The sequence below is a fragment of the Heterocephalus glaber genome, unplaced genomic scaffold (assembly GCF_053883595.1).
Source record: "Heterocephalus glaber isolate CG9 unplaced genomic scaffold, H.glaber_assembly_v1.0 deba00001444, whole genome shotgun sequence".
In the NCBI taxonomy this organism is placed as follows: domain Eukaryota; kingdom Metazoa; phylum Chordata; class Mammalia; order Rodentia; family Bathyergidae; genus Heterocephalus; species Heterocephalus glaber.
In genome coordinates this window covers 3,987,474-4,001,448 of record NW_028258297.1, presented here as the reverse complement: position 1 = coordinate 4,001,448, position 13,975 = coordinate 3,987,474, and the positions used below count along the sequence as shown (strand labels likewise).

General features: G+C 43.2%; 1 protein-coding gene across 1 annotated transcript in view; it reads left to right on the top strand.

The window, feature by feature from the left end:
* The window catches only part of Atxn10 (ataxin 10), a 159,213-nt gene that overhangs the window by 124,451 nt on the left and 20,787 nt on the right, over positions 1-13,975 (top strand). Inside the window, exon 10 of the mRNA XM_004845396.2 lies at positions 3,141-3,204. Coding sequence (XP_004845453.1) covers positions 3,141-3,204 — 64 coding nt within the window. The remainder of the gene's footprint in view (positions 1-3,140; positions 3,205-13,975) is intronic.

Here is a 13,975-nt window from a genome sequence, read left to right as displayed (position 1 = left end):
CAGTCATGACACCCTTCCCTGGACCTCACCCTGTCTTTACCCCAGGGCTAGTGGCAGCTTTCCTCTCCCATTGAGTCTGTTGGTTGCACCCATGCCGCTGGAATACGTGGGGCCAGTTACTGGAGGGAAAGGGGGAGGTGAGGAATGTGTCACAGGTGGGGCCACTGCCAGCTTGGCCATGGGCCGTTCAAGGCCCACCCTGCATGCCCGTGTCACACACCGTCTGGTGCAGGATGAGTTCATTTTCTCCCAAACTTTCCTGGACCAATTTTGTGTAATGCAGTATAAAGTGAATTACTAAAAAAATGTTCTTAAAGAATAGAAAATTCAAGTCCAAGTTTTGTTAAAAGATCCTGCTGCACATGTCAGACTGCCAGCTCATCCTCTCAGTGTCTGCTCCTGCCGTCTGCCGGGCTCTCTAGGCCTCACGTGGAGGTGCCCTTACTAGACAAGGGACTGGAGAAGGTGCCCGCCTCTGGGCCTTCCTTGCCTGTACCTCGGAGCCGTGACCTGGTATTTTGTCCGGATGAAATGAGCTCATTACAGTGTCTACTGAGATTGCTTAGGAAACGCTAGGTGTCTACCAAGGAGTTACTCATTTCTCATCACAACTCCACTGCCCAGGAAAAAATGAACATATATTAAGTGATTTCCACCTAATTTACTCTCTCCTTCCTGACCTTTGAGAAACCAAGAGCTATTAGTAACAGTGGCTCCTGGCATATCTGTCATGGAATCCTGTGGAAAACTGTGGGAGGTGGTATTCAGACTCGGGGTGCTCATTGCTACCAGGCTTCGGTGCTCTTAGGCCTTTTCAGTGAACAGAGGTAGCAAATCAGTATTTGGAGGAAAGAAAAAATTATGAGTTATAATATTTCAAATGTAAACATGAAATTAACCTTCCATCTGATACTTTTTAAGCTTGAAAACTGTGGCTGCTAATGTTAGTTACTCATTCGCTTTAAACTAAATGTATAATGGTTCAAAATAACAACCGTAATACTACTAATGCTCAGCAGGATTAGGGATATAAGGTGAAAGTGCTGTATTAATTCTGTGAAATAATTTTTTCTTGGTTTACATGCTGTTAGATTAATTTGTTGGTTTCTAGTGGCTAGAACTGTAAATTCAGTTTAAAAAATTTAAAACACACAAATCTCAAAGTCATAAAATTATACAGCCAGGAACATTGACAGAGTCTCCATTCCCATTTCTTCCAACTCCAGCCTCTTCACTATGGGGACCAGTTTCTTGTTTTGAGATTAACTCTTCATCATTTTCGTTTTTAGTTTTTTCCCCTTTTTTGTACTGCTAGGAATCAGATCTGTGCTGAATATGTACTGTACTCTTCACTGAAGTACACACCCGACCCCCGAATGTATATTTTTAAAAACATGTCTCTTTCCTGCACACACACCACAGAAGCCTTTGTATGTGTGTGTGTTTGATAATAAAGTTATTTAATAAAAATTTAAAAATATATATGTACATGAGGGCCAGGGGTGTAGCTTTGTGGTACAGCATTTGCTTGACATGCACAAGGCCTTGTATTCCACCTGTAGCACTGAAACACATATACATACATGCACACACACACACACAGATGCATAGTCATAGCATTTTTTAAGAGACAAAAGGTAGAAATCAAATGTCCATCAATGGAGAAATAAAATATGATATATCCATACAATAGACCATTATTTGACTCTACAAAGGGATAAAATGCTGATACATACACTGCAAGGATGGACCTACCGACCACAATGCCAATGAAAGAAGCCAGGTACAAAAAGTCACCCTCACGTGATTCCATTTGTGTGAAATGTCAAGAGTAGCCAAATGCAGAGATGCAAAGTAGATTAGTAGTTGCCAAGGGCTTGAGGGGAGGTAGTGTTGAGGAATGACCTCCAGGGGTTATCGGGTTTCTTTTAGGGTTCTGGAAATGTTCTAAAATTAGACAGTGGTGCTCTCTACTAGTAAATGTTTAGTATACTTGCAACTTGGAATATACTAAAAATATAGTATATTTGCTGTATTAGTACATTGGTATAGTATATACCCTAGTATATATAGTCTGATGTAGCATGCAGTACAGGTATACTATACTACAACTCTGAATGTACTAAAACCTGCTGAATGAAGGGGTGAATTTTGTGGTATTGGAGTTACATCTGAGTGGAACTGTTATATGAAACTGCTGGCAGAACAACCTTGCCCACATGTAATATCCTGGGGTGACACATTTTGCTGTGAGGTTCTATGGATGGGATTCCCGGTGTAGAAGATAAATGCCATGTGGTTTTGCTGCACACTGCCCAGTGCCCTCCCCCAGGGCGGCCACAGCCTGGCCGTGGGGAGCGGTCCACACAATCTGCGCTCTCACTTGATGTGAGATTTGGCACAGTCTGGCGTCCACAGTCCACCATGTTTCCTTCCTGTGCCCTATCCGTTCCAGCGTCTCATCCCCTTTCCTTGGGCTTCTTGACACTGTTTCAATTTTTGTAAGTTTTTTATACATCGAAATATTTTGTGGTTTTGGGGGGGGGGTTTATGTTTTGGGTACCGGAGATCCAACTTGGGTCCTTGCGCTTGTGCAGCAGGCGATGAAACCACTGAGCTAAATCCCCAGCAATGCATCGAAATATTAATCCTTTGCAGTATTTTATAAGTCTGTGAAATTTGACAAACAACTTTACCAATTTTCATTTGCCTTTTTAAAAAATATAGTCTCATTTCAAAACCTGTTTTCCCCCATTTGCTTCTAGATTTTGAATCATAATTGGGAAAGTTTTTTTCTCTTTCCACCTTTGAAAAGGAATTCATTCATGTTCTCTTCTGGTACTGGCCTTTGTCATTCTTCACATTTAGGCTCAGGTTCATTTGGAATTTATCCTGGTGAACAATGATAGAAAGTTATCTACTTTTATCTTTTTTATAAGGCTACCATGTGCCCCAACATTTTTGAGGAAGAGTGAAAGAAAATAAAGATTTTGTTCATATGTCTGTTTTTGAACCGTTTCTGTGCTGCTATAGGTTTTTATGTAATTGTGCACACAGCATTGTGACACTGTGGGAAAGAGGGGAAGGGAGTCGCTGTTCCCCCTGACCCTGACCAGGCTGCCCATCTTCTGTTTCCGCAGGTGAACGAGCTGGACGGCATTCCGCTGATCCTGGACAGCTGCAGCATCGACGACAGTAACCCCTGTATCCTTGCACATGGCTCTTTCCTGGTGGTGTTCTGTGTGGGGCCGGCTGGCTTGCTTGGTGCTTGTTTTAAAGGTGCTCTGGTGCTGGGATAGCACTCTTGTGACCGTTGGGGTGCAGTGAGCTGAATTTTTCATGGTGACTGGGGCATTGCAAACCAGCATGTCCCTGAAAAACTGCTTTAAAACTCTGGGGCAGTCAGCTCTTCCAAGGCCCCGTGGTGCATGTCACTAATCTCATCTGCCCCAAGTGTATACGTGGTTCGCATTGCAAACGTGACATGTTTTACATGTTTGTGCAATAGAAACTTTTGAGTAATGAGTCAGTTGGAAAACAGCAGTTTGGCAACGCAGAACATGAGGTGTGCTCTCTGTCCTAGAGAGAGGGAGAAGCATGCCAGGCTCCCCCAGGCCTCCTCTTTGCAGGGCTCTGCCCCCAGCCCTCTGCTGAAGAAGCTGAAAGTCTGGCTCTTGCCCTTCCTCAGCTGGCTGCCTCCCCAGAGGGTCTTCTGCAGAATCTTGCTTATTCTCCTCACTTCACCTCAGAGTTGTACGTTCGAAACTGGCCCAGTGGAGTGGACAGTGCCCAGGGAACAGGTACAGCTGCTTAGGTTTGGGGTGGAACCTACTTTTGAACTCTAGGAACTTTCTTGGTGAGAGCCAGCCTCAGCCCCAGTCCTTATCCTATGGCCTTGTGCTTTTACATGTGGGGCAGTGGTGACCAGGCCATTGTACAGGTAGGGAATGTCCCCAGTGGGCAACAATGGGGAGCCCATCTAGGACAGAGGAGACCAAAAGGAAGGAGTCGTACAGCAACGAAACTCCCTTCCTCATGATTTCTGCCAAGGATAGAAAAGGACCTAGTGAGAATCAAGCATTGCAAAGTAAGTCAACTAAGAAATGCTTATTATTTGTACTGAAGACACTGTCATTTGTCTTATTAGCAGCAGGAAAGAATCTTACTTGAAAGAGCACAGTAGCTCGTGAGATCAGCCAGGGAAGAACAAATCAGCCATCTTGGGAGCCCCTGCTTCAGGGTAAACTAAGTTGGTACCTGTTTTACATTGTTATCTGCTCGTTGTTACTGCTCATTAGAGGGGTTGGACAGTTTATAGCCCAGAAAAAAATCCAAATAAACACAAGAGGAAAGCAGTACAAGAATGTTCAGGTGGGGTTGCAGATGTTCCATTTTCCAAAGGAAAAGGTGATTTCTTACAAAAAGGAAATTAGGGCTGGGGATTTAGCTCAATGACACCACACCTACCTCGCAAGCGCGAGGTCCTGAGTTTGATCCCCGGTACCAAAAAAAAAGAAAAATTTACCCACAGTTTACTTTTATGTTCCCTGAATTGGCCTTATAGAGAAGAGGGCTCTAGCATTAGCCTTTGGCTTCTAGCAAAGAACAAAGGATAAACAGGCTGTTACCCACAGGCACAGGCACAGGGTGGATGTACCCACCTGCTGGGAGCCTCACACAAGCAACCTCACATTATCATCCCCACCACCTGCTCACATGTCCAGTTGCGTCTCTTTCTTTCGCCCCCTAGTAACTGGGATTAAACCCAGGGCCTTCGCACTAAGCCACATCCCTAGCCCTTTTCAAACTTTTGACCCAGGGTCTTGCTAAGTCACTAAGCAAAAACTTGCAATCCTCCCTCCACAATCTCCAGAGTGCTGGGATCACAGGCACGTGCAGTCCAGCCCGGCTTCTCATTCACACATCATGAAATATTCAGTCCTCATTATATGTACACACATGACTTCATCATGACAGCTCCATAAAGCGGGCCCTGTTGCGGTCATCCGTCCGCAGATAAGGAAATCACCTGGGACTTGCGGTGTCTCGTCCTGTAGGTCATTCAGGGAGAGGTAAACGCCGTGAGTGCCTGATTCCTGTACCTTCCTGTACCTCCTCAGAAGTCACAGGAGGAGATGAACAGTACAGGGAAGCCGTGCTAACACAGGCAGGCAGTGAGAAGTGATTCAGTGGAAAACGCAACATGGCTGTCCATAGAGACAGGCACTTTTGCAATGAATGGAGCATTGCAGGATCCCTGAATCTACTCTGAATGACTAAGAAAAGATAAAATATTACAGTAATTATGCTTGGTATTATGTATATAGTAATTAGTTGGGGTTTTGCCTGTTGAGCCTACCAGATTTTCAAGTCCTGTGAAATATGTATAAGAGGTGACATCCAGAAATACCAGAAGGGGGGACAGCGCTAAGTGACCAGGAATGAGAAGGCGTAACCACCTGCAGGGTCACGGGAGTGGTGAACTAAAATCTGGCCTTTCTAGTACCAGAGCAAATGGAGACAGAATCCAGACAGATGTTCAGAAGTCACCTCCTTCGCACCGCAGCCATCCAGGGGTTTCTCTACTAAGAAGCCTTTCATAAGAATCAGCTCATGACGCTGGCTGTACTCTTCACCTCTTATTCACCTGTTTTTTTCTTTCTTTACATTTTTCTTTCAGGAAAGTAATAACTCTGTAGGCTAGGCATGGTGTCACATGCCTGTAACCCCAGCCCTCCGGAGGCTGAGGCAGGAGGATCATTGTGAGTTTGAGGCCAGCCTGGGCTACATAGTTCATGGTCACCCTGAAATACATAGTGAGACCTTGTCTCAAAAAAAAAAGACATTTGAATCATTTTCTTCAGTTGCTGAAAGGTGTTTAATGAGAGAACAGCACCTCTGGCTCCATTCTCCACTTTTTAGCTCACTCTCTTCCCAGCTTCTTCTGGTCGCTGCTTTTGTGTATCTCATGATGTGTGCCTGCCATTTTTTTCACATAGCCGCTTTCGAGATCTCTGCTTATGTCAGGGTGAGCGTCAAGCCCTTCTACACCGCCTGCTGACCTCCCTCTCTTGTGCTTCACTGCAGTGACGGCTGTACATCCTTTTCCTCTCCACACTTCACTAGCGAGATGGCATCCTCTACAGTAGTTATTTGCTGCTTGCATTGTGTGTGTGTGTTTGTAACTGGTCCCTACTGCATACTTGATCCTGCTTCTCTCCATTGGGTTTTCTCTCTTTATTTTTATTTGTAACATATCTTTATGTATTCTCCATGGAAGTTCTTTGTCAGCTACATGTGTCACTAGCATTTTCTTTCTCCATCTTGACATCCTCTATTTTGAATAAAGTAAGTCCTTGACTTGTAGTCAGATTTGACTTGTGGTCAAATTTATCACTTTTCTTTATGGTTAGTTTTTTTTTAATGTAATCTTGTTTGAGAAATATTTCCCTACCTTAAGGTCGAGATGATAATCTGTATTATTGTCTGAATACTCTATACTTTTACTTTCTGTACATGTGTTTGCAATTCATTTGAAGTTGATTTTTGTATATAGAGTGACCTGGGGGTCTATTTCTATTCTTTCTACAGGGGTGACAGAAGAAATGTGCCAGGGCCAGGGATTTAGCTCAGTGGTTCCGCCACCTGCCTCACAAGCACAAAGTGCTGAGTTCGATCTCCGGTACCAAAAACAAAAACAAAAACAAAAAAAGAAATGTGCCAGCCCTGGTTATTGAAAAATATGTTTTTTACGACATGTGGTACCAATGTTTGGTTCTGTTTTGGGACTGTCTTTTCTTTTCCAAGGATCTATTTGTCTATCCCTGAACCAATGCCACAGTTTTGATTACCATGGCATTCCAACTTTTCTTCATATAGCCACATATGTCCTTCCAGTTTTTCTCACCTTTAAGAATTATGGCTTTTTTTTTTTCTTTTTTACTTTTTTCTTTTAGAGACAGGGTCTTGCTATGTAGTTCAGGCTTGCCTTAAACTCACTATGTAGCTCAGACTAGACTAGAACTCACAGCAGTCCTCCTGCCTCAGCCTCCCAAATGCTGGGCTTACGGGTGTGTTTCACCACACCCAGAAATTTCCATACATTTTCAAATCAGCTCATCAAATTCTACACATTCACACTTGTGCACACATGTGCATACACACACACACACACAGAGACTCACTATTAAAAAAACCCTAACTTCCCCAAACTGAGTCATTCACTGAAATTGCACTGACTAAAATGAATTTGATGAGATTGGTGTGCAGTACTGAATCTTTGAACCCATTAACTTGTTTATTCATCCACTTTAGAGTTACTAATTTTCACCTTTCATCTTTCCTGTGTGCTTTTTTAGCTCCATTACGTGGGTTTTGACATGTATTATTATGTTGTCCTTTGTTTTAAAGAGTTTTCTAATTTGTTATGGTTTTTGGCCCATGGATTATTGAGAAAGAAGTTTCTTGATTTCTAAAAAAAAAAATGAGAATTTGCTTTTTTTTGAGATTCACTTTTAGCATAAATGCATTATGATCGGCACACACAGTGTTCTCTGTTGTGTAAACATATTGAGAATTGCTTTGTGACTAGTGTAGGTCAGTGTTTGCAAATTTTCTGTGCCTACTTTAAAAGCATTTCTGTTCCCCAGTAGCCTGGTGCAGTGATATATATAAATACATTAAGCTTATAAATGGTCGTACTGAAAACTTAGGTGTGCGTACTGAGTTTTTTTCCTTCTTTCTCAATTACAAAGGTTCTTTAAAATTTCTGCCTATGATTGTGGATTTGTCTTCTCTTCTGAGTTATATAACTTTCCTTTACATGCTTGAGGCAGTTGCTTTTAGTAAAGGTGTGAAATAGCCCCTGTTGTCATTAGAATGCATTATCTCTAAAAACAATGCATCTTTCCCTAATATTAATAGAGCTTCACAACTTGCCCTGGGATGAATTTACATATTATAACTTTTTCAATTCTTTTATCTTTAGCCTTTCTGTATGAGATATGTTTTGTGTGAAGAACATATAGCTGTTTTTTCTTAATCTAATTTGATAATCTTTGCATTTTAACTGTTGCATTTAGTCCATTTACATTTAAAGTAATGGATATATTTATACTTTAAGCCTCTTTAGATGTTCTACATAAATTTTCCCTTTCTAGCTTTCTTTTGGATTATTTTTAATAATTCTGGGTTTGTTTTTGCTCTCCTAGTTTAGAAGCTCTGTTTTCTTTTTTTCTGTTTGATTTATGATTCCCTGAGAAATTATAACATGGCTCCTTGACTAAGCAAAGTCTTATGTTTCTCAGGTATCTACCCCTCTTCCCAGACTACTTAACACCCCTCAGCTGAGATGCTCTAGTTGTGGTATATTTTGACTCTAGTTTTAAAACCCCACTATTACTATTACTATTTTTCTCAATAATGCATGTTTGTTTAAATCTGGGCACATGCTCACCATTTTCATTGCCTTTCACTACCTAAACCTAAAGCAGTCCATGTGGTCTATCTGTCTCGGATCCTTTTCCTCCTGCTTGTCTTCCTCTTTTTAGAATTTCATGTAACATGGGCTTATTGGTAGGGACAATCTGAGTTTGTTTGAAAAGCTTTTCTTTGACCTCCATGTTTCCTGTATTGTGCAAGAAACCATGTGCCTGGTGGCCAGCATTTACTGGGATAACTGCAGGACCTTGACGTTTTAATGCACATACTTTCCCTTTGTTCCACTCTTTCCATTAGGGTGCCTTCACCCTGAACTGTTCCTGGTATGTCCTCTTGGTTCTCCTTCCACCCTCTCATGGAATTAATGAATCTTCCATCCTTCTGTTGAAATGAAGAAGAAGCATGAGTTCTACCTACTTCTTAAACTTCTAAATAACCCTTCTACTTTAATCTTCACCTTCAGCTGTCGTCAAAGAAGTACACGTGATCCACCGGTGCTTGAGCTTTGGCATGTTCTGCAAATTGAATTGCTCCTCTCTTTCTCTCACTGCTGCACAGAATCAACTTTCTTTGGTTTGTGGAATTAACTGCTAGAGCCCCCTTCACACTCAGGAAACGGAGCCCTGTCTGTTGCTTCTTGTCATTTGCCTTTTGGCTTTTGAAAATTTTCACCCCTGTGGATTTGTGCCTTTTTCAAAATCCCAGTGGAGCCTCAAAAGGAAGTGAAAATAGAGGAGTGTATTTGTAAGTTTTATTGTTTGTTTACGGTCACCGTTTTCTACCTTCTTGCCAAAATCAGTGGATACTTTGCATTTCTCATCTTACTAAAACTTGTAAGATTTAATCTTTCCTCAGAATCAATCACTTAACATATTGATTTTTTTCGTGGCTTCCATGTGACTTTCTCTTGTTTTGTTTTTGTCTCCCTGCTCCTCCTCCTGGTCTTCCCTCTGTTCCTTCTGTACCACTGGAGAATGTTGGAGGTCTCCAGGGCAGCTCTCTTCTCCCTCTCAGGTTTTTCAGACGTAACCACCATTTACTCCTTAATTCTCTCAATGTTTATTGAACACCTTTTACATCCCAGACCCTCACCTGGGCCTGACAAACACAGGATAACCTCCAAGGAGGTGGTCTCTGCCACCCAGGCAAGTGGAGGTGGTGATGCAGAGTTCTGTCCTGAGTATTTTCCTGGCTCTAACTCCAGACAAACCTCAGCTGATTCCCAGGCCTGTGTGTCCCACAGCCTGCTTCATGTGTACTTAGGTGTCTTACCAGCATTCAAGTTAGCAGGTCCAAAGTTAAACAGTGCCTGTCCTCAAATCTGTCCCCTCTGTCCAGACCACAGGGAGATGCTGTAGTGTGCAGTTGCTCAGGTCAGAAGGCCAGAGTTACTCCTTGTAAATCGTCATCATGTCTTGATTGTCGCGTGCGTGTGTGTGTGTGTGTGTGTGTGTGTGTGTTTAACTATTTAGGGGAAGGGCGGCTATAAGTTCAAGAGAGATTTCTCCCATGGATTCTTTGGTTGATTCATTAAGTATTCTTAGTGTGGCGGCAATAGTATCTTGAATTTTTGTGGTTTAACTCATTCTTCTAATTCTTGAACACCAGCCACATTTTCGTTGAATTTTAGTTTCAGTATCCTATGTTAAGCAACAGTGGATGTTTCAGGTGTGTTCCCCCATTCCCATCACACTGGGTGAACTGGGCCTATCTGTGAGCATGCGCATCTGCTGTGGATCACAGGGAGGTGGGGTACCCTTGGATAGCCATCCATTCCCGTGGAGATCTGCAAGGGAACAAGGCTGGAGAGTTTCCTTTTTTTCTTTTCATTAAGTTTGTAGGTACATTTTAGGGATCTTACACCTTTACATGATGCATCTTAGTTCTAATTTTTTCCCTATTTCCCTGCCCTCCCCTCACCCCCTCCACCCTTCCCTATTTACAGACTTTGTTTCCGTTTTTTTCCTTTTCTCATATTTTTCTTTTCCCTTCTTTCCTTGCCCCTCTCCCTTCCATTTCCCCTACTTCTTTAGACCTTTTCTTCCTACTTCACAGTATCAATTATATCATTTGAGCCTTATTTATACACTTTGAGTTTCTCACACTACAGAAACTAGTTGGTATTTACACATGTGTCCTATTTATTTCACTTAAGAGTATGGCCTCAATGTGCATCCATTTAGCTATAAATGTCTCTAGTTTCTCGTTCTTTATGGCTGAGTAGTACTCCATTTTATAGAAAAACCACATCTTCTTTATCTGAGGCTGGAGGGTTTCTGCCCTGCCTCTTGGAGGTGGCTTACAGAAGCCCACAAGGATCGCAAGTTCCAGGAAGGGCTACAGTTCAGAGGAGAGCCTGGCTCTGGAGGCCTGCCCAGGGCGCTCCCGTTTCAGGGACATGATCCAACCAGCGCCCAGCTGTTCACTCCCCCACTCACTTTTGGGTCACCCACAGTAATGACAGAGTAGCTGGTGCCACTGGAAAATTCCAGCTCTACTACCACAGAGTCAATTTCTTATTTGTCAGTTTATTGTGGCAAGTGGGATTTTTTTGTTGTTGTTTCCAAATAGAAACAGCTGAACTTTATTTGAAGTGTTTTTCTTTTATTCTTTTTTGATCTGTGTTTTTGATCCATTGCTCTTGATGTGGGGAGATATATATACATACAGCAGACCTTCAAGTTACGAACGGCCTGACATACGAATGACTTGGGTTACGACCAGGATTTTAGATTTAACTTATGAACAAAGTCTTGAGATATGACCCAAATGCTGTCTGCTTGTGCTTCCAGATGATCTCAGACACAGATTTATCCCTTAAAGAGTTCTGGAAGGAACATTACAGCGTTGTTTCCTGTGTGGGGTTCATTGAGAAATCCTGGGCCAATATCTCTCTAAGGACACTGAGATCTGCCTATATACAGGAGAGAGACTTTGAAGGCTGTGTAGAGAACCCTGAGCCTTCAATTGACCAACTTGAGTTAAAACCAGCCCTCGAGAGGGGTCAGGGATTTAGTTCAGTGGTTTTGCCGCCTGCTGCACAAGTGCAAGGACCCAGGTTTGATCCCCCGTACCAAAAATAAAAAATAAAAAAAACCCAGCCCTCGAGAACAAACTGAGTTTGTAAGTCAGGGATCCACTGTATATGTATCTCTGTGTGTATATATATATTAGCTTTTATTGGGGGCACAAGGTGAGACAGAAAGAGAGTCTAAACTAGGTTGTTGTATGTTTTTCTGGCTTTTTTCTTCCTTCTTGTTCTTCCTTTTTTTTACATTAAAGACCTCATTTGGAAGAAATCAAAACTCACCTGCATAGAGAAATATAGAGTTTGTGGGAATAGTAATCAAACAGTGTTTTTCCCAATAATCCTCTACCGAGGAACCATGGTTTACTGCCACATCCTGATTGAAGTTCACCTACATAGTAACATCCAGGGGCCTCACTGAGCCTCTGAGAGTTCTTGGGCTGTCAAATGAGACCTTCCCCCAGGGTTGTAGGGCCTGCAAAACATCATTATGTTTAAATGCACCTCATGGCTGCTCAGCAAGCTGGCATTCTTGTACAGTTACCCATGACAGTGGTTAATCCTTAGAAGAAAGGTCACTTTCATCTGTGATGCACTGCAGTGCAGTGGTGAGACTGCAGTAGAAACGTCTCAGAACAGACTGGAGAGTCCAGAACAGCTTCACACACATAGGCACGCACTGAGACCTAAATAAGTGGGAAGACAGCAGTGCATTGAGGAGGAAGCACAGGAGAATGTGGTTATTATGTTGGGGCGGCCAGAGATTCCTCAGCACAACACAGAATGCCTGACTGGGAAGCACTGGCCATACGAGGCAGAATTTGACAAGATATTTGTGTGGTAGATGTGTCTGACAGAGGACTCATCTATAATATATTAAGAACCCTATAGAACAACAAAGAAAGGGTAAATAACTTATTTTCAAAGTGAGCAAGAGACTTTTCTGCCACCCACAGAAGAGGAAATCCAGCCGAGGCAGGGTGTGCAGCAGCCTGAGGTGTAATCCATTGTTGGTGGGTGATACGTCAGAACAAGTGCTTGGGAAGATATATGTCTACCCTGTGAGCCAGCATCTGTGCCCCTTGGTGTGTCTCCAGGGGAAATATGTACACAAGTATGTCCTTTAGAAGACGTGCCAGAATCTCCACAATAGCATTACTGCTAAGTGCCCCGAGGTGGAAGCAGCCCAGGTGATTCTCAGTAGTGAGGTAGATAAATAAACCACGGCTTGTGTGTGCCATGGAACGCCACACCACAGTGATCAGTGAACTGCCATGCCAGCAGATAGCTCTCACTAACATAATATTGAGCAAAAGGATCCAGATGCCAAAAAATATGTATACTGTAGGATCCAATTTACCTGAGTTTCGGGAACAGGTGAAGTTCATGTTTGGTGGTAGAAGTCAGAACAGTGTTACTTGGGGTGGAAGAGTGAGTGTTGTTAGGGGAAGGAACACCTAGAGCCTTCCTTCTGGGGTGCTGTCGTGTTCTAAATCTTCATCCAGGGGATCATGTGGGTGTGTGCACAGGAGAACCTCATCAGAGTGTATGCTGCAGGTGTCTGCACTCTGTGGCACCTCATTAAAAATTTCTAGATCATTTATTGAGTGCTTTCTGTATGCCCAGGCCTGCGCTAGAGCCTTTTATACATTATCATGCACAATTTTCAAAGCAATACTTTGTTGAGAGCAAGTATTTTCATGTCACAAGTGAAGAAGCGGATGCTTAGAGAAGTGAAGTAGCTCATCCAGGTGCTCCCAGTTCCTGTGTGTTGGGGCCAGGGTGCAAGCCCAGCTTTGTCTGACCCCACAGCATGAGCCTTTTTCCTGATTCAAATGTCTAGGCTTCCACCTGGGTCTCTTATCCACTTGCTCTGCAGTGTTTGCTTCGAGAGCTTCCTTGAGAGACAGGTGGGGAGATAGTTGTGGCGTGTGGAGACTTGAATCACTCCTGCTGAGCCTCTAGCATCCACTCAAGTAACCACTCCATAACATGCACTACCATGTTTTGATCTCCGATAGTAATCAAGGGCAGTCTCTGAGTACTGAGACAGTCTGGGGGAAGCGAGTAGCTCTTTTTCCACTCTTTCTGTCTTTGAGACTTGAATCCTATCTGACTCGGGATTTTTCCACAACCCCCCTTCACTGAGCTGAGGGCCTCAGTTTGGCCTGCTGATGTTTGCTTGTGTAGCTGTGCTATGCCATGACCAAGTCACACCAGATACCTGCATAAGTAACCTTTCTTTTTGGGAAAACCCGTCCTGCATGTCTTCTTGCTCCTGCACCCTATTTTGGTGTCCACCCCCCAAATCAGACCCTATGGACCCAGAGGACTGTTAGCAAAGTGGGTTCCAAAGCATCCTTTTTCCTATAGTACCGTAATGGCCAAGATAGGAGAGACACCTTCTTAGGAAAAGCCTCAGGCAGCCTGTGTGAAGCAGGTGCCTTTCCTCTGAACCTCGTGAAGTCTCTGCTAGCCTCCTATGTGTGCTCAAGCCCCAGTGCGGGA